This window comes from Mirounga leonina, unplaced genomic scaffold, assembly GCF_011800145.1.
Source record: "Mirounga leonina isolate KUSES-001 unplaced genomic scaffold, KU_Mleo_1.0 Mir_115, whole genome shotgun sequence".
In the NCBI taxonomy this organism is placed as follows: Eukaryota; Metazoa; Chordata; class Mammalia; order Carnivora; family Phocidae; genus Mirounga; species Mirounga leonina.
Genome location: NW_023270268.1, coordinates 35,056,240 through 35,077,678, shown reverse-complemented (window position 1 = coordinate 35,077,678; position 21,439 = coordinate 35,056,240). Strand labels below are relative to the sequence as shown.

The 21,439-nt window shown below is 45.8% G+C and overlaps 1 protein-coding gene across 2 annotated transcripts in view; it reads left to right on the top strand.

The window, feature by feature from the left end:
• Positions 1 to 20,864, top strand: part of RBP2 (retinol binding protein 2) — a 59,818-nt gene extending 38,954 nt beyond the window's left edge. The window contains exons 4-6 of one of the 2 annotated variants that reach the window (XM_034995817.1): positions 10,920 to 11,098; positions 18,944 to 19,045; positions 20,580 to 20,864. In XM_034995817.1, coding sequence (XP_034851708.1) covers positions 10,920 to 11,098; positions 18,944 to 19,045; positions 20,580 to 20,630 — 332 coding nt within the window. In that variant the 3' untranslated portion in view covers positions 20,631 to 20,864. Of the gene's footprint in view, positions 1 to 10,919; positions 11,099 to 18,943; positions 20,471 to 20,579 lie in introns of those variants that run through there. The other variant, XM_034995811.1, reaches the window with a different exon arrangement.
• The last annotated feature ends 575 nt before the right edge of the window (positions 20,865 to 21,439 follow it).

The window sequence follows — 21,439 nt, the reverse complement described above, 5'->3', positions numbered from 1 at the left end:
CAGCAAATGCAAAAGTTCTGGGTGTGTTCAAGAAACACAAAGGCTGGTGTGTTGGAAGTGGTAAACAAGGGGAAAGTCAGCCATTTATGATGGAAGACAATCTAGCTTATTTATGTTGTTTAAGGATAACTACGGCTACAGTGTAGAGAATGAATCATTGGAAGGCAAGACTAGAAGCAGGGAGGCCCATCCTAGGAGGCTGTTGTGTTGTTCAGGCAAGAAGTGGTGGTGGCTTGGGCTGGTAGTGTCCAGGGACCTGGAGAAGAGAGTACAGGTTCAACAAGTATTTTGGAGATAAAGCCAACAGGGCTTGCAGAAGAATATGAAACCAGAGGATATGGAGGAAATGAAGACAGCCCCAGGTTTAGGGCTAAACAACTGGGAAGACGGTGATCCCATAGGCTGAAATAGGGAAGATATGGGGAAGAGTGAGTTTGGAGAGAGGTGCTGGGTGGGGTGGAATGCACTAAGACTTCTGTTTTGCATATTTTGATTTCAGATGCCCATTACACATCCAGGTGGAGTATTAAAAGTGGCATGTTGATACAAGATCTAGAGCTCAGGGTATAGTCAGGGATTAAGATGGAAGGGATGTTTTCCATTTCTCAGGATGAGGAATCGGAAGCCCAGAGAAGTGAAAGGACCTCCCCGGGGTCACCTGTGGCTGGGAAATAATGTTGCTCAGACAGACACCCGGTCTGCCTGCTTCTACCACCCAAGCTCTTTCCACAGCACTGTTCTAGGAGCAGGTACTAAGCATGGGGGTAGGGGAGAAGGAGCTTCATTCTGAGCAAGTTGTGTCGGGATGATAGACAGTCAGGACCCTCAGAAACATTGCAAGAGTCAATCAGAGTGCCTGGGTGGAAATTAGTTAGCAAATGAAGGAGAGGGAGAGAGAAAGAAAAAATGTCTGATGACCCAAGGAGTTATATTCACAAAATTTGGATTTCTGCTAGTGCCTGCAGGTCAAAGAAGTTATACACATTGCCAAAGTCTTTACTTGAACCACATGGTATCTGGTTGGACTTTTTTTTTTTTAAGATTTTATTTATTTATTTGTCAGAGAGAGGGAACACAAGCTGGGGGAGCGGCAGGCAGAGGGAGAAGCAGGCTCCCCGCTGAGCAGAGAGCCCAATGTGGGACTCGATCCCAGGACCCTGGGATCATGACCTGAGCCTAAAGCAGATGCTTAACCCACTGAGCCACCCAGGCGTCCCTGATTGGACTTTTAAACAGGGAAAGTACTGGGAGTGTGGCGGGTAGAAAAGCCCCAGTGAAGATAAGTTCAGCCCCTTCCTAGCCACTTCCCCTAGGAGAGAGAGAGCCCCTTCTCTCCTAGCTTGTATTGGCCCCACCTCCCCCTGCCCCCATCCCAGCAGTGAGTCCTAGAGTATGAGTGGGGAGCGAAAATCATGCAGAGGGAGCAGGGAGGCACCCCAGGGTCTCCAGTCTGCCTCCACTGGCTAGGAAATTTGGAGATGCCCATGAGAGACAGGAGGAGGCAGGCAGGGGGGGTCAGTCTAATTTCTCTCTAAATGTGTTATCTGGAGGAAAAGATGCAGAGAAGATTGGTCTTGCACTCTGCTTCTCACAGTTGCCCAAGAGTGCTGATGATCTGAGAATTAAGGAGTCCAGGTTTGAAGCCCATCAAAGCCGTGCTTGAAATAGATCTCAGATTTCACATGATGTATATGTGTGCATCTCTCTCTTTAATTTACAAAGAGTGCCTGCCCTTTTAACCCGCGACTTTAGCTTTTTTCACAAGCATATTACAAAGCATTTTAATGGTGAGTAGCATACTCATATTTCAACTTTATGACTTACATTGTTCAAAATGTAGTTATGGAAAGTATGCTTTAATGAAGTCACTTCAGTATTATTGTTTTCTTCTGCAGCAGCTACAAGCCACATATATTATTCAGAAATAGCTTGCCTTTGGACCTTTTCCTCTGAGATAGAAATTTATTTCACCTGGCTATAAATCAGGCTCGAAGATACCTTTAATCCAGAAAAGCAGATAAAACATACTCGCTAACCCTGGTGTTAAAATATCATATCAGGAAAATAATTTTCGCTGCAAAGTACAAAGAGGAAGTGTTTTTGTAATCTGTGCGTGTGTGTGTGTGTGTGTGTTTATTCTACAGCGGCAGTTAAACCTTTCCTTTTGATTAGAAATATCACGAATCCACCAACAGAACACTTGGCTCCTACCCTGGGGTGGAGCAGAGGTGACATGATTAACTAGCCTGTGCAAATGCTAAAGGGTGGCGAAGACGCCGAGCCATTTTTCAATCCAGAGAAGCAGCAATACTTGATTCCATTTGCATAGAGTCCCTAATAAGATTCCCCTGGCGCTGGTCAGAAAGATTGACTGGGGGTGGTGTGGCCAGGACGAACCAGTTCTCTCAGCAATAGGCATTTTTAGCTGTGATCTACCTTTCTAGGCAACCAGGGACATATTAGGCAATAATTTTTGTTTGGGGAGCCTTAGTTGTGAGTGATAAACAGAATTTATTTGTGGGCAAGCTGTCAGGAGCTCTGTCCCAGCTGAGTAACTCTGAACCCACCACTTAAATTCTCTGGGCCTTGATTTCCACATCCTCTCTGAGGAAAGCTGCCGTTCTAAATTTTTCTGTAATCCCCAGTTCTCCCTTCGTTGTTTTGCCTGGAGCCCTCCCCCTCATTTCACCTGGTTAACACCTGGCCTGTGGTTTTCTTTATCATCTCCTAACTACAGTTCCGGCACCATGGTTTAAAACAGCATGGACCTCAGGAGTGGGAGCTAAAGTTGTTTCTACCCACTGGCCAAATTTTGCAGCGAGGAAGCTGGTCCGTGCAGAGAAATGTTTGGCCAGGCTGGATAAAAAGCCAGGGCTATGCTAGTGAGGAAGTAGATCAGCCACCATTCTGACTGTTCCTTCGGAGTCCAGAGCCCTTGCGATGCATAAATATGAACCAAATATTTCACTCTGGACTGAATGCCGATCTGGCCACTGTTTCACCTAAACAGGAAAGGCCAAGGGGTGGAGGCCAAAGTGCACAGAATACCCACAAGCTCATTGGTACTTCGTAAAGCATTTTACCATCATTTTAACTGAATCCTTACATAAATAACACTATGAGATGAGCATTCTTTCCCCATTTTACTGTGAGAAAGCTTAGAAGGCACAGAAAGGGAAAGTGACTTCCCTGAAGTCACATAGCTGGGAAATCTGGGGCAGGATTTATACCTGGATCTGACTCTCACTCTGTTATACCAGTGGTTCTAAACTTTAGCATGCACAGAATCACTTGCAAGGCTTGTTAAAATAAGCAGGGCCCAACCCCCAGGTCTAGGGTAAGACCCAGAATTTACTTTTTGTTTTGTTTGTTTTGTTTTGTTTTGTTTTGTTTTGTTTTACATGCCCTCCTAATGCCCATCACTCAGTAACGCCATCGCCCCACCCACTTCCCCTCCAGCAACTCTCAGTTTGTTTCCTATGACTAAGAGTCTCTTATGGTTTGTCTCCTTCTCTGATTTCATCTTATTTTATTTTTCCCATATTTATTTTTTAGGGTAGCCCTATTTTTAACTCTTTTTTAATGTTCAATCAGCCAACATGTAATACATCATTAGTTTTTGATGTAGCGTTCAACAATTCATTAGTTACATGTAACACCCAGTGCTCGTCACCACACATGCCCTCCTTAATACCCATCACCCTGTTACCCCATTCCCCCAACCCCCTTCCTTCTGTAACCCTCAGTTTGTTTCCCAGAGTCCAGAGTCTTTCATGATTTGTCTCCCTCTCTGATTTCTTCCCATTCAGTTTTCCCTCCCTTCCTCTGTGGTCCTCCACACTATTCCTTATGTTCCACATATGAGTGAAACTATATGATAATTGTCTTTCTCTGATTGACTTATTTCACTTAGTATAATCCCCTCCAGTTCCATCCATGTTGATGCAAAGGGTGGGTATTCATCCTTTCTGATGGCTGAGTAATATTTCTACAATACAATATATTGTATATATGAACCACATCTTTATTCATTTCCCAACCTATGTTTTTAAGTTGCTTCTTAACTTTTATTTTCTTTTTCACATATATGTTTTACAGATTTATGCCCCATACCAGCCTGTTTTTCACTCAATTCAATTTTATCTTGATATATATGTAAGTTCTGATTTCTTTGCAATTTTGGGATATAGTGTCTTTTATTTATTTATTTATTTTTATTTTTTTAAATTTTTTTTTTAAGATTTTATTTATTTATCTGAGAGAGAGCATGAGAGGGGGGAGGGTCGGGAGGGTCAGAGGGAGAAGCAGACTCCCTGCCGAGCAGGGAGCCTGATGCGGGACTCAATCCAGGGACTCCAGGATCATGACCTGAGCTGAAGGCAGTCGCTTAACCAACTGAGCCACCCAGGCGCCCAGTGTCTTTTCTTTTAAAGAATTTATTTATTTATTTGACAGAGAGAGACACAGCGAGAGAGGGAACACAAGCAGGGGGAGTGGGAGAGGGAGAAGCAGGCCCCCCGCAGAGCAGGGAGCCCCATGTGGGGCTTGATCCCAGGACCCTGGGATCATGACCCGAGCCGAAGGCAGGCACTCAACGACTGAGCCACCCAGGTGCCCTGGAATATAGTGTCTTCTAACACGCAGACCAAAAATCAAGCAGGAATAGACAGATCACCCTGCTTTGTCCACCCTGAGAGATTATAATCTCTCTCCCCATTCCTCATCTTTTTTTTTTCTCTTTTCTTTTTTCTTTCTTCTTTATTGTTTTGGATCATCTTGGCTTGGTGGCATATCTGTGGTAGCTTTTGACCACTTCAGATTTTTTTGTAGGTGCGTTTTGCTTGGGTCGTGGTTGATATTTTGGACTCTGTACATTCCCTCAACCATACCTCAACAGAATGACTAGGAAGAGAAACTCCCAACAAAGAAAAGAACCAGAGACAATGTCCTCTGCCACAGATCTAATGGATATGGATATAAGCAAGATGTCAGAGATAGACTTCAGGGTAGCAATTATGAAGTCAATAGCTAGGCTTGAGAAAAGCATTAGCAACAATATAGAATCTCTAAGGGCAGAAATGAGATCTAATCAGGCTGAACATAAAAATGCTATGAATGACTGCAGTCTAAACCAGATATTCTAAGCCAGGGTAAATGAGACAGAAGAATGAATTAGTGATCTAGAAGATAAACTGATAGAAAGGAAGGAAGCTAGGGGCGCCTGGGTGGCTCAGTCATTAAGCGTCTGCCTTCGGCTCAGGTCATGATCCCGGGGTCCTGGGATCGAGCCCCGCGTTGGGCTCTCCGCTCTGCAGGAAGCCTGCTTCTCCCTCTCCCACTCCCCCTGCTTGTGTTCCCTCTCTCGCTGTGTCTCTCTCTGTCAAATAAATAAATAAAATCTTTAAAAAAAAAAAAAAAGGAAGGAAGGAAGCTGAGGAGGATAGGAATAGGCAGCTAGAAGCCCATGAGAACAGACTTAGAGAGATCAATGATGCCATAAAACGTTCCAATGTTAGAATTACTGGGACCCCTGAGGGGGTGGAGAGAGAGAGAGAGGACTAGAAGGTATATTTGAGCAAATCATAGCTGAGAACTTCCCTAATCTGGGGAAGGAAACAGCATTTGTGTCCAAGAGGCAGAGAAGGCCCCTCCCAAAATTAATAAAAATAGACCAACACCCCGGCATATAATAGTGAAACTTGGAAATTTTAGAGCCAAGGAAGCTATCCTGAGAGCAGCTAGGGGGAAGAGATTTCTTACATATGGAGGGAGGAACATCAGAATAACATCAGCCCTATCCACAGAGACCTGGCAAGCCAGAAAGGGCTGGCAAGACATATTTAGGGTACTAAATGAGAAGAACATCCAGCCAAGAATACAGAATTTACATTTCTAAGAGGTTCCCAGGTGCTGTGGTGCTGCTGGCCCAGAGACCTCACTGTGAGAACCACTGTCCTAAACTATGGTGGCCATTAACCAATCCGGAAGTGTTTCTTGAGCACCTACTCTGTGCCCAACCCTGGGGACACAGAGCAAGAAGAGAGCATTGTCCTCATATAGGTTAGATTTTGGAGGAAAGAACAATCACCCCCATGAAAAAGTCAGAAGAAACTATCAGGCCGTGTCTTCTGGGGGTAAAGCTGTGTGGTCTGAAGAGCAGGTGCGGAAGGAGGCAGGAAAGAGCAGAACCGGCTGGAGAAGGCAAGGCTGGGGCTGGGTCTTGTGAGATTTGGAGAGCTGCAAGGAGAGTGGTAGGGATTTAGGGGGCGAACACACAGGGCATATATGGGAAAATGCGAAGTACGCAGAGCACAGCAACCTGTGAGATCAAGGGGCTTCATAAAGATGATTACGATGATGGCAGCAGCTACCATTCATGGGACCATTACCACAAGCCGCCAGCCACTGGGCAGAACTCTTCACAAACTCGATCATATTTAATGCTCAAAGCAACCTGATGCAGTTCATAATAGCTCTACTTATGGCCACTGCTCTCAGCTGTTTGTAGATCTGGACTCAAGGGTCCAGCAGTGGGAGTGAAGCTGGACACACAGGAGTCACCTGACTCGCTAGACTGTGTTTCTGGGGCAGAAGGAGAGAAATAGGAGTTGGGGTGTGACATGTTAGCCCTCTGCCTGCCACAAGCATGTGCTTATACTGACTAGATATGGAAGACTCTTCAGTGGCTTTTAGCAATTTTAAGGGAGGATTAATTTCTAAGACAGAGATACTTGACCACTTAGTCCTGTTTACTCTTTTCCCTTCCAAACAGGCCAGCAGTTACCTTGAAGGGAGAAAATGAAACAGGAGATAGTTCCATAATTGCAGGGCCCAGGTGACTGAGAGAAAGCTGGAGGGTTTTGTCAGCTCTTTCTGTATCATGTTCTATGGAACACCAGACCAACCAGGTGGGATGTACCACCACAGGGTGGGTCTACAGCCACACAAGACTGGGAAAGTCCATATCCTATATCCCCACTGTTGGGGTTGCAAAGCATCTTTCCTAGATTGAAGGCTCTGTGAAGTTCTTCAGTGTAGAAACCAGCTTCTCTTGGTTTTACCTCCTCATTTCCCAAATGTAGTTGATTATGAGCCACATTTTTTGGACCACCCAATGACCAATGAAGCTGAGCACCATGGCAAATGCAGTGGGGTACCCCAGCCTCTGTGAATGCTAGCCTAGAAGTGTTCACGCACAAAGGGCAGCAGAGAGAGCTTTTATCTAATTCCACGTCCTGTGGCCTCATTGCAGGCTGTGTGGCTTGGCTGACCTGGGTACAACTCCCTAAGCCACGAAGCAGAAGCTAAATGAGCTATCAGAAAAAGGCCAGGGGGTAGAGTGTGATTGATCCAGCCCAGACTTTGTAGAGGACCCTGAGCCCAGAAAACGACTGCTGTGTGGTAAAGACAGTACATTAGAGCTCTGGGAAACATAAACTGCCCCAAACAGGGAGGTGTCCTCTAGTTGGATCCAGAAGTCCCTGCAGCTCCAGGGGAATTGTAAAGAAGAGTCACTCAGAAGTTACTGGTATTTGGGCAGCCACAGAAAGTGCACAGACTGGTGGTCTGACCTTCTGACAAGACGGGCTGGCCCAGAGCTTGTGGAGCACTGTGCTGGCCCCAGAGACAGGCCATTCTGAGGTCAAATTCCATCTCAATCACTTCCTCGCTATACAACCCAGGGAGAGTGACACAGCTTCCCTGAGCCAGTTTCCTCATTGGTAAAATGGAGATAATACAATACTTATCTCATGGGTTTGTTGGGTGAGGTTTCCCAAGGGTGGTTCCACCCTAGGGCCCCATTGGTTGGTTCCAAGGAGTGTCTTAATTACCACCCCAAATATTACCAAGGGTCCACACAGAGTAGCCTCCAGATCATCTGACCTAAAATTCAGCTCCTATGTTCCCCATAAGATTAATTCTCTCTCCGATGCTTCTGGATCGCACCTTGACTCCCAAGCTCAAAACTACTATTTTCTCCTCCCAACCTGATCCCTCCACACATATCCATCCAATTACCAAATCGTGTGATGGCTTTTTCAGTTGTGTATGCTTAGACAAGTCACTTAACCTCTCTGGGCCTCCATGTCATCACCTATGGCTTGAGGAGTAGGTGCTTAAGTCATGGCTTTCAAATTTCCTCTAAACCGTACAAGTCTCTCCATACAGCCCCTTATGATGAAATCCAAGATCTAAAACCATCCAGAGATTCTGGGTCTAGGGTAAGACCCAGAAATCTGTAGTTTTTACATCTTCCTACATGATCCTGATGGACAGCCAGCTTTAGGACCCATTGGTGAATTCTTAAACATGCAATGTTCTCAACCAATAGTCGTGAATAATATTGGAGCAAGACACTAGCATTCAAGCACTAGCTCATGCCAACTTGAACCTGTTTTTCTTTTCAACTTAGGATACAGGTATGTAATCCCTTTACCTTCTGGGCCGCCTGATGTTATTTGAAATTATTCCTTTTATGATAAAGGCTGACTATACAATTTCAGGTCCAAAAGCCCAGACAGGGACCTTCCCCATGCAGATGTGGTACTCTTGTGGGTTCCTAGCTGCAGTCAAACTGCTGACCCACACTGAGGTCCAACCAGCCAGCTTTAGTATCTTCTTGGCCCTTTAGGAGGAGAAGAGTGTTAGTAATTAAAGAGATCCAGAAGGAGATGAGTCACAAAGGAATGGGAAGAGAGGATGAGGGGAGTGATGCCTGGCTACCATGGAAGGGCAGCAGAAAGGGTGGCGGTAGGCCAGCAGAGGTGTTAATTCTCCATATTGCCAGGAACTTCCTAAATGGTTGGTAACTGCTGGTCTTCCTCGTGGACACAACAGTATTTATCCCCCACCAGAAAGCATACAGTGTGAAGTTTAATTACTGACCTACCAGGGGCTGGGATTCTCAGAGAAAGAACACTCAATGAATTTGAATTGTTCTTACACTTGAGGTCATTATTATCTTTGGGTTATGATAGAACCAATGTCAGTATTTTTAAAAACTTCCAGGTGGAGTTTCTGAAAAAAAAAGTTAAAGATTTAGACTGGCATCCAAAAATATCTGGAGAATTCACAGACATAAAGGGGATCCAATATGATTTTGGCTAGATACTAAGAGCTTAATGATGTTTATAGCAAGTTCCAGAATTATCCTCTGTTTCTAAATCTATGCCACGGGACAGTGACATTTTGGCTTGGGTGACATTTTATACACAACCAGAGGTTAGCAAGAAGTTTGGCTCCACACCTAACTTCATACTGTAAAATTCAAAGCTTAGTAAATGAAACACCCCACTGACGGACACACTCCCTTTTGTTTACTAATAGTCTCTGAGAAATGAATACGTTTTCCTTAAAAATACTTCCTAATAACTTCCTCCCTATTTTAAAATAAAGATATAAAGATAACTGGAAGGCTCTCTGGTGAGACTTAATGTTCAAACACCCATTGCCATTTGTCTCAATCAAAAATATATGTGAAAACAAATACTGCCAATGTATCAATTGTCAATCTGTCATAGCAATACTGCTTGAAGTGTGATCAATGACCGATAATATGAACATCACCTTGGAGTTTATTAGAAATGCAGATTCACAGCTTGCCCCGAGACCTACAGAATCTATGGAACTGGGGCCCAAAGATCTCTGCACAAGTTGTCTTGGAAATTCTGATACATACTAAACTTTAAAAAGAACCTGCCTCATTGGGTTTTTTTTTGTTTGTTTTTTTGTTTTTTGTTTGTTTGTTTGTTTTTAAAGATTTTGTTTATTTATTTGACAGAGAGATAGAAAGAGAGCACAAGTAGGCAGAGCTGCAGGCAGAGGGAGAAGGAGAAGCAGGCTCTCCGCTGAGCAGGGAGCCCGATGCGGGGCTCGATCCCAGGACCCCGGAATCATGACCTGAGCCGAAGGCAGCCGCTTAACCAACTAAGCCACCCAGGCGCCCCAAGAACTGCCTTATTGTTGGTCAACATTTTGCAACATATATGTGTATCTAATCATCACATCGTACCACTTAAGGCGATACAATGCGATGCAATGTTATTTGTTAAATGTATCTTAGTAAAGCCGGGGATAAAAAGAACTGCTATAGAATTTGATGGGAAAAAAATCAAGGCAAAGAAAAGATGTAAATGGAGTAAATGTGGCAAAATCTTGATAATGGTTGAATCTGGGTAATGGATGTGTGGAGTTCCTTGTACTCTCCTTTCTACTTTGGTTTGTTTTAAACTTTTCACAATAATAAAAATATGAACAATCATTCATCTTTTCCTTAAAAGCAACAAAAGAAATCTCTGCACAAGTATTTATTAAGTGTCTGAAATATGCTTAACGTTGTCCTGGGGGCCCATGACTGAGGCAGAACAGCCTAGCTAAGTACACCCCCAATCTGCTTTAAAAATGGAGGTTTGTATGTATCCTTACCTACCATGGACATTAACAAAAGGCCCATTTTTACCCATGATCTAGACTGGTTATTTTTAAGCAGTCTTTTTCCTTTTAAACCATGAGATCTTTCATTCAGCAAACTCCTAGGAAGAAATCCAATATGTCAAATAGAATGGAGCTTCTGTGGGGGAGGGGTGTGTGTGGGGGGGCACATACCTGCATATGCATGTGTGTACGTGTGTGTATGAATTCACATGCCTACTGGGAGTTGCAGCTCAGGGGTGAGCCCTGCCTGCTACCTCCCCCTCCCATCAGGCTTCTGAGGAGGCACTGAGAGACCCTAGGTTTCCAGACGATTGACTGAGATGCCCAAACTGGCCATGTGTAAGACAATTCTTGTTTCCCATCTGAGCAAGGAAACGTGGGCTGCCCACGGTCTGAGTATCTGGTCCTGGATGTTTGGCCTTGTTAAAGAAATGAATGAGTCTGGCTGAGCACATCATAACCTCCACGACTCCCTTTGCCAACAGATATTGATTTTGCCACCCGCAAGATCGCAATCCATCTGACTCAGACAAAGATTATTAATCAAGATGGCGATAACTTCAAGACAAAAACCAACAGCACGTTCCGCAACTATGAGCTGGATTTCACTGTTGGAGTGGAGTTTGAGGAGTACACGAAGGGCCTGGATAACCGGACTGTTAAGGTGAGGACCTGGCCTGGCATTTCTACTCATATACTCTGTGTGCAGAAGCCGGCCATCTGGCTTCACAATGAAAATATGACAGAAACAACCAGGGAGGGATCAGGAGAGGGGACCAGAGTGACTTGATGCTAACAATAAGCAAGTATCGGAAGCTCAGCAGGGAGAAGCAAGCTGGCTTCTACACTGAGCTTATAAGCGAAGGAGAGATAGAGGACTGCCAACCTGTCCAGGACCTGGGGTAGGAGGCCAGCTCCTATGCCAACGTGGGCCTGATGGGCAAGGGCAATATCGTAGGGAGTGACAGTGATTTTGCAAGCTGGGTAGCACAGCTCTTCATCCCAGGGCAGCCCTACTCAGCACCAGCCAAGCATTGCCATGGAGCACAGGGGCCTCATGTGGCGAGGTTGCTTTTTTTCTTTTCAAGAGATGTTGAGAATTCATACGTTTTTATATGAAATACCTCAATTTTGGATTTTTTAAAGAAAAATGCAGTGCTGATCAGAAAAAGTCAGTAGACTAAAGAAGTCAAGGTTTACCCAGTGCTAGTTACTTAGAGAAATCTCTAACATGTTGATGGTTTCTGTCCCAGCATCACCTCAAACTCACAGGACATAATCAAGGAAATCTCCATCCACCGGAAGTCCAGACTTCTGGCCCCTTGAACTGCTTAGATATAGGTAGGACCCTGAAAGTGAGCAGACAACTCTGAGTGCACAAGTGGGGAGTTATCTCGAGGCCCGAGAACTGGACTCTGCAAGAGAAGCGGGCCCTCACCCAGAGGAGCTGTTTGTAAATAAGGCAGAGAATGACAGCAGCAGGGAGAAGTGGGGTTGGGGGCAGGGGGCAGGGGGCAGGGGGAGACAGGGTAACAGCAGGCCCCCCTCGCCTTTTGCGTCACCATGTGGTATCACAGCCCAGTGTCTAGTTGCTGCAGTGCTCACACTCACACTCAGTGCACCTGTCTTTGGTTATCCAAATCCAATTATACCTGATCAGTCCCTGCAAACAGGAACAGGGGTAAATGCAATCTCAGTCATATTTAAGGATTCATCCATTCCAATCTTTTTTTTAAGATTTTATTTATTTATTTGAGAGTGCATGTGAGTGAGAGAGAGAGAGAGAGAGCACCAGCATGAATGGGAGGAGGGGCAGAGAGAGAGGGAGAAGCAGATTCCCCACTGAGTAGGAGCCCAACACAGGGCTGGATCCCAGGACCCCAGGATCATGACCTGAGCCAAAGGCAGATGCTTAACTGAGTGAGCCACCCAGGCATCCACCCCCACCCACCCAGTTCCAATCTTAGCATCATGCAAGAACCGCATGGATTATACAGCCCAGGAAACTTGGAAGGACTTCCAGTTTGTCATTTACCATGGTTGCCACTGACCACTCACTGTCCAGGTCCATGCAGTTTATACAAGGGTGGGCAGCTTGCGTATTTATAGTACCCGCTCCCTCCATGCCAATGCAGCCACCAGGACCTCTGCCTTGGCTCCCAAAGTGAGTATCTCATCCGCAGGTATCTGTGCCCTCACCCCAGCAGTGGGCCAGCCCATCAGAGTGCCACAAGGAAGCTGAATCCTCCACCCCACCTTTCCCCTTTCACCATGAGCCCCACTCTCTCCAGAGTCCCACTCTTCTGTGGTGCTTCCAGGAGCTCTTTCAAAGTCAGAGGTCTCAACTCTCCCCCAAAGCAAGGGACATGAGCTCTGGCTGCTCTCCTGGGGTGGGGAGAAAAAGCTGTCGTCATTCTTTGGCGATGACTCTAAAGCCAAGAGAGCAAGACACATTTTATTTCTCCATCAAATTGTCCTGCAACATTGATAATCTCAGCCATCAAGGCAAGGTTGAATTATATTTAGTGCTCCTTGCTAAAGAAAAGTGGGAAATGAAAAGCACTTTAGAAATGCTTCCATTAGAGCAGTCTTGGCATAAGGGCCGAAGCTTCCAGGCTCTGGAACAGCCCCTTGTAGAATCCCCTCCCTGAGGGGTTGATGAATCGACAAGGCTTCTCTGAACTGTGTGGCTGGAAGGCCAATTCCTCAGACACCAGAACGGATGGGAAATTTGTCACTGAATTTTTGCATCACTCTGCTGTTCTAGCCTAATCTGTTCACAATGATTCATTTTCCTCTCCTTTCCATTCTGGATGTGGGCTGTGGAAAAGCACTCCTGTACTCTCTGACTTCTTCTTTCATCACCTTTAATAGTAAAGAACTCACTCTTCCTAAGATAAGTTACATCCTTCCAACCCTGACCATTAGAGTATTCTGCTTCTCAACACCTACTGTTGTGCCTCTTCGCCTTTCCCCGGGGTCAGCTCATGGTGCTGCAGAGAGAAAGAGAATCCCACTTCCCACTTCTTATCTCTGCTTTGCCCACAACAAAAAGTTGGGGCTTATACACACACACACACACACGAGACTGGTGGGGCCTGAGAAGTCCCCAGGACAGAATTTGCCCAGTCTCCAGCAAAAGGCTGTTCCCATGAGCATCACAACCCAGACCAGATGCCCTCGGGACTACCTACTTGCTGTAGTCCGACTGGAACCCTTCAGCTGGAAAGGGACCACAGGGAGCAAGTGAGTCTATCTCTCTGGTTAATTTCTGCGGCCCGCATGTGGTGGCATGCCTGAAGGTGCACAAAGCTGTGTGTCCGTGTGCATGTGCACACATGTTCATATGTGTGTGTGCACGTGGGCATAAATGTATCTGTGTCTGCACGTGTGCGCATGCGTCTGTGTGTGCGTATGTGCATGTGTTGCTATAGTATTCATGCTCTTATTCTCCAGGGCTCTACTTCTGAACATCTCTGTCACCCTCACGAACCCCTCTGAGCACCTCACCATTCGGCAGTCTAGGGGAGAGATGCGGGGTGGGGGGTGGGCTTGAGGCAGAGGCACAATAGGGCCCTACCTAGAGTGCCCAGATCTATGCCATCCCAGAGCAGGGGTGGTGACACCACTTTAACCGTGGGGTCGACACTTTGAGGGACCCAGGGACCCTCTTCTTCCTTCCTGCAGGTCATATATATTTTTCACTTACTACTCTGATTTGTTTCTAAGAGGATTTAAAGCCCTTTTCAAAATTACACAAGCTACCCAGAATAAAATTAAAAAGAAGTAACTGATCCTCATGTAATGGAATAGCATGCAGGCGTAGAAAGGAATGGAACACTGATACATCCCTGCATGACCTTGGGAAACATCCTGCTAAGTGAGAGCAGTCAGACACAAAGGCCACATATTGTATGACTTACATGAAATGCCCAGAATAGGCAAATCCCAAGGGGCACCTGGGTGGCTCAATGGGTTAAGTGTCTGCCTTCGGCTCAGGTCATGATCCTGGAGTCTTGGAATCGAGGCCATCTTTGGGCTCCCTGCTCAGCGGAGAGCCTGCTTCTCCCTCTCTTCCCCACTCGTGCTCTCTCTCACTATCTCTGTCAGGGTTTCTTTGAGGGGCAATGAAAATGTTCTGGATGTGGACAGTGGTGACAGTTTTACAACCTTGTGAATATACTAAACATGACTGAATTGTATTTTAAAAAGGTAAATTTTATCGTATGGGAATTATATCTCCATTGAAAGCAATAAGTAATTGGGGCGGACAATCAGGGCAAGGGAAAGCAGACACAGACTACGGTGGTTAGAACAAGGAATGTCACGTGGTGTCCACAAGAGCCCAGGGGCAGCAGGCTTCTCCGGGAGGCCCGCACTTGGAATTGCGGGAGGGGAGGGTGGGCGCTGCCAAAATTGCTCTTGCACAAGGGCAGGTGTGCTGGGAAGGTTTAATCATGTTCTTGGTGCTCTTCAATGTGCTTAATTTAAAGAGCCATTGTTTTCCTTTAAAAACAAAACAAAAAAAACCTCTTAGGGGACTGATTCAAATTTACAGAAAAGTTGCATGAAAATAGCAAAGACCATCCATATACTCTTTCCTGAGAACTACCTACTGTCAACGTTTTGCCCCATTTGTTTTATCTTTTGTACATGCTCTCTCACTATTATAAACATATTTTTTTCTGAACAATCTGATGTGTTACCTCTAAGGAATTCAGTGTTTCCTAAGAATTAGGATATTCTCTTACATAATCACAGTATCATTATCCACCTCTGTAAATTTAACACTGAGATAGTACCTTATCTAATTTCCCATACAGGGCTGTTTTTAATGATGTTAACTGTGGACACTGAGAGAGGGAAACTGCAGCGTGGGCCCAGCTTCCTTCTCTAATTCAGTGCAAGTGCATCTTCTTTATCCTTTGGCTCAGAAGCAATGGTTTCCCTCACTTGTGTCCATCCCCTCAACCTCAAGATCTTTTAAGGCAATTGAGCCTCTTACAGAACTTCCTCTGATGCAGGGATGAGGGACACCAACTGAAAGCAAATTGACTTGTGGAATTTTAGTTCATTTAACCATTCTCTCTTCTTACTGGCTGTTTTATGTGGGAGTAAGGCTATAACATTGTAGGTATTACCATAATTCATTGGTAACCAATTTACTTAGGGTCAGAATAACTTTTAATCTTGCTGCCTACTAAGATTTATTAAAAGAAAATATTAGGACAGGCCCTCGTGCACCAACATTTTTCTTTTTTGTTCCTTCTACGAATTTGCCAAACCCCTACTACATGAGAGGCCTGGGTCAGGAGCTATGGGTAAAGTAATGAATTAGAGCTCTTTCTGCCCTGAAAGATCTCACAGTCTCATGAGGACGCAGACAAGTAGATGGACAGTTACCATGCAGTGTCCATATTGATGGTCATGTGTGTACTCCAGGGGGACCATAGAAATCAAGGCAAGGAGGAGGGCTGGCTGTCATTGTCAAGAATCATCATCAATGGGGCGCCCGGGTGGCTCAGTTGGTTAAGCCACTGCCTTCGGCTCAGGTCATGATCCTGGAGTCCCAGGATCGAGTCCCGCATCGGGCTCCCTGCTCGGCGGGGAGTCTGCTTCTCCCTCTGACCCTCCCCCTTCTCATGCTCTCTCTATCTCATTCTCTCTCTCAAATAAATAAATAAAATCTTTAAAAAAAAAAAGAATCATCATCAATGAAGAATATATACACTCATTTATTCTCCCACATGGCTTTACCTCAAGATTCCATTTCAACAAAATAATTCAATCACAGAGTCATTCAACACTGCTCACCAAGCACCTTCTCTGCTGAGTCTGGTATTGCAGAAACAACGTGGCCTCTTCTTTCATGGAGCTTATTGTCTATTGGGGGAGATAGATACTAGTTCAGTCAACATGTATTAGGTGTCAATGATGTGTGAGGCAATGTGGGCTCGGGGAGAGGGGGTTACAAGACACAGTCCTTGCCCAAATAAGAAGACATGGGTCCTTTCTCATCCTTTTGGGAGGGAACTGAGTCCTATGACTGATGATGAGCAATGATAAATGAATATTCCTTTCTCATCTATTTGGAAGAGAATTCTGGAATATTCCAGACAACATCTCCCTCCCAGAAGAGCAAGGAGAGCAACCTGTGAATTAAGCTTCTTCAACACATTCAAAGATGTGAGGCTTCGGATGGCCCCAAAGAAGGAGGAGACGTATTTTCTTTAGAAAACATGTAGAATTCTATTGTTAAATTAATTTAGGGACTATTAATACATACAGATGGTTTAAGAAAATTTAAACAGTAAAAATAAAATTTCCTTCCCATCCTGGCCCTCCACCTCTCGATTCTTCCTCAGGGACGATCACCATTAAGGGCTCTTTTAGTTCCTTGCAGAGAATATGGGCAAACATATGCATGCATACACATCCCCCCCTCCTTGTTTTATGCACATGGCCATGCTCCTTGCATTTTTAACTTCACCATACACTATGGAGACTGCTCTCCTCCATAGGTATAGGACTGCCTCCTTCTTTTAAGGGCTGCATAGCATGGATGAACCACACATATTTAACCAGCCACCCACTGATGGAATTTATGAGGCTTCTAGTCCTTTGCCATAACAAACAACATTGTGATGTGTTGAGGAGTAAAATGAGGAGGGATAAAATTGTACATAAAATATATAATATGGTCAAGGTCAAATATTATTTTAGAACTAGGTAGACTTAACAATCTGTAGAAAACAAATTTGTCCCCAAACATAGACCCGAATGTGCAAGGACAGTAAATAAAGAAACACAGGTCAGTTTGTCACCAACCAGGTTTACAAGATAGAGAGAAAAGCAAACGTCTGGTCCTTAGCATAATATTGTTCACAGAGGCATAATACAGTTTGCACATACTTGGAAGAAAACCAGCTGGCATCGGGGTCATCCCTGAAAAAGGACAGGACCTATGCAAAACCACTGTCTGGATGGGAGTGACATCATCCTTCGGGAGGTGCATGTGCAGTCCTCATCTGGGCTCAGAGGCGGGTGGCCCTGGAGAACCACCTAGGGATGGTACAAATGGTCCCGAGGCAGGTGCTAGAAGAAATAAAAGGAGAAAGAGAAGCCAGAGGAGTTGGGGGTGTGGGGATGTATAATCTGTAAGTGCGTGCCCAGGAGTTTGAGCCTCTTGGGGTTCAGTAGGTTTATGGCTTCTTCAACTTGCTGGTCAGCTCAGCCTGGCCGTCCAGCACGAGCTGTGCATCTCTGCTGCCGACCCCCCCGCCCCCGTGTGACTAGCCAGTCTGCACTGCTGTCCGGAGGAAGCCCAACACCAGAAGCAGGGCCACCCTCCTGCTTCTGGATGATGAGGATGGCCCTGGAGCCATCTGTTGTGGTCCCCTCCTAGTCAGGTAGCTTCTCTGCCTGTATTATTGCCCCACGATAGGCAGCCCTCACCATGCGGTTCCTGTAGGGAAAATTCCCAGAAGCAGAATTTCTAGGTCAAAGAGTATACACAATGTTATATTTCAAGAGGTAATACAAAACTGCCCTGCAAAAGGATTCAGACCAATTTATATATCCACCAGCCATTTACAGAGGGGCCTGCTTCTCCACACTTCCTCTAACTCAGTGTGTTATCAGACTCTTTGATCTTTGACTGTATGAAGAATTGTATCTGAAAAACAGCCTTAATTTGCATTTCTCCTATTATGAATAAGGTTGAATATCTTTTCTTAGGTTTAAAAGCCATCTGCTGGGTTTTAGGTTTTTTTTTTTTTTTTTTCTTTTCCTTGTAAGCTGTTGGCTGTGTCCTTTTTAAAATTTCCTATTAGGGTAATGATCTTTCTCTTTTTGATTTATAGGAGCCCTTTATATATAAGGAAGTCAGGTCTTTGATATGTGTTGCAAGTATTTTTCCCAGTTTGTTCTTCATCTGTTGACATTGTGCTATTTTACCCTTCCAGAAATTTTACATCATTTATAGTCAAATGCATCATCTTTCCCCCCCTGATTTGTAATGCTATCTTCACCATATGATAAAATGAGAGAGTAGAATTCCTTTTTTTTTTTTTTTAAGATTTATTTACTTATTTGAGAGAGAGAGAGAGGGCATGAGCGAGGGCAGGGGCAGAGGGAGAGGAAGAAAGAGAATCTCAAGCAGTCTCCCCACTCAGTGCGGAGCCCAAAGCGGGGCTTGAGCTCACAACCCCCGAGATCATGACCTGAGCTGAAGTCAAGAGTCGGACGCCTAACCGACTGAGCCACCCTGGTGCCCCTAGAATTCTTTGAAAGAGAACAGAACCAGCCACAAAAAAACCGGTTTGGCAGGAATGGAAGGCATATGTGGAAAGTGAGTCTGGCAGATCTTGGCTTGGCAGAGGCTGAGGGCTCTGTTCTGTAGGCAGGCAGGAACCTGGCAATGGCCGCAGGAACTGCAGCTGCGGGCTTCGGTTTGTTCCGTCCCAATCAAGGCCATACATTTGATTTCCCTGGGAACCTGTCATTGCAGACACTGGTCACCTGGGAAGGTGATGTCCTCGTGTGCGTGCAGAAGGGGGAGAAGCAGAACCGTGGTTGGAGGCAGTGGGTTGAAGGGGACAAGCTGCACCTGGTAAGTCCCGGGGTCGGCCCAGCTCCCTTCCACAGGGCTTACACAAACTGCAGGCTCACCTCACCAGGTGCTTTGACAAGAAAAATGGCCCTGCTCTCCTCCCCTGAGCTCCGGCCAAATGCGTGTGGTCATATAGTCAGAAAGCCATTCCCATCTGGCTCAGGGCACCCCAGGAAGAAATCTATATGACTGTTTCTGTGAAAAGCTGCAATTAAATGAGAGTTCAAAATGCTGAGTTAGGAAGCCGAGATCCCAGGAGAAATGCAGGGAACCTGTTAAAGACCAGCTGAAGAGAAAGGTAAGGCACAGAATGAAGATGCGCCAGGGAAGGGTGGGTCCAGGCCTTCTCACCATTATGTGAGTCGGGAAGAAGAGGGGTGGGAGTGGGATGGATAGGGGCAGGTGGGCTTGGGAACCACCTTACAGACCACAGGTGCTGGCATTAGAACAGAGCAGGAGGAACAATGGCTGATCTCCTGAAATGAATTATATGTGTCTAGATAGCTGAATTTTTCAGTCTTCAATCTTCAAGGCAATTTATGTGTCTGGCATTCATATAGTGAGAAATCTTTCACTCCTTCATGCATTCAGTCACTCATTTGTTAAATGGCTCTTCATTCAGTCCTTCACCTATGGAGTCAGGCAGGTATTGGCCCCAGTGTCAGTATTCGGGTCACCGTGGTGCCCTTCAGAGCTGGGCTGGCCTCACCTGAGATCTTTATTTTGGAGGCACTGTCAACTGGTGATAAATGGGAAGCATTCACCCTGTTTTCCATTGACGGTTCTCCCTACCTGCTCTGGTTTGGATGATGGATTTTTTTAATTGTAGTACAATCCCCAGTGGTCCCTGTGGCTAAGACAATGGATTCATTGTCAGCTGCAATGATTTTGTGGCCATCCCCACACTCATATTTTTATCTCCTCCCTCGAGGAGTCATGAGGTGCAGATAAGGCAGATAAGGGGCTCCCTCTGTCTGGATGAAAAGCAGCATCTTGCCTGCATAGGCAGGCCGGGGGTGGGGGAGCCCTTCTGCAGCCCACACCCTGTTGCCCTGTCATTGCCTGGGGTGCCACCAACCAACATTCCAATCACCAGGGGCCAGAAAGCCCACATCATGGAGTGACAGCCCACCAGCCTGCATATTCCCGGGCCCTTGCCTTCCAAACGCTTCTCCCCACTAGATCCTTTCCTTCTTCATGGCTTCACCGCCTTTTATAAATTAAGAGATGTTGCTTTAATCACGGGAGTAGGAAAAATCCCCCCCAAGAGGGTAATTTCTTTACATCTTTCATTTTTATAGTTGTTCAAGCTCAATCCAAGTGTCAAAATCAAATTACTGCTCCCTGCAGGGCATGCCAGCTGATTGGGTCTATGAGATGCACTTTGCCCAGAATTACTAAGTGTCCTCTGTATTGCAGCTTCCCTACCCCGACCCCAACTCACAGACGCCAAGAGGTGGGGCGGGGCGGTGGGGGGGGGCGGGCAGAGGAAGGCCTGGCCTGCGAGTCACTCACCCACTCTCCGACCTTGCAGGATCTGACCTGTGGTGACCAGGTGTGCCATCAAGTGTTCAAGAAGAAGTGATGGCCACAAGGGGCCCGCAAAGCCTGGGCTCCACACTCACCACCAAGGGTTCTCTGCGGCCTTTGGGAAGCAGCCGGTGGGGGGACCCTCCCACTCCTGACAGAGCCCATTAAGACATCTGTATGGATTTTAAATAGAATGAGTGTGTGACAGTTGACAGACCTATTCTTCCTTCTCTGAAACCTGGCATTAAATGAAAAAACAAGAATCACTCCCATACTTTGAAACCCTTTATATCTATCTCCCTTTATTTCTAGAACCGTCGGTTTTATCCACAGGCAAAAGTGGTGATTGCCTGCATGGTGGTTCTCTGGGAAGCCTTTGTTGTGGTGGTGGTTGTTTATTTTTTGGTTTAGTTTTGTTTGGTTTTTTGTTAATTTGCTTGTTTGGGGGATTACTTCATCTGGAAACATTCTCTGGCTAAGATAGCATCCCCTACTCATTGCCCTTTGAGATTCATTTCTTTGGATAATACATTCATTTCTCCAAGAGTCTATTTTAAGACACATACGGCTTCCCGTTTGTGCTTTGCCTTCAGCAGCACGGGGAAAGCCACTTGTAAAGGTCTCTGCAGGTCTGTAGGACCAGCTGCTCTCGGTCCAGGACAGCCCTCTGCCCTTCAGCCCTAGGCAGAGCGACACCCGTGCAGAGGACTCCCAAGCTCTGCCAGGAAGCCTGAGTTCCAATCTCGCTGCTCCACTTCTTAGCTGGGTAGCCACGGGCGCATAGTTTGACCTCTCTATCCTTGTTTTTCTCTTCTATGACACGGAAAGACAAAAATAGCAACTCCTCCATTGGGTCGCTATGAG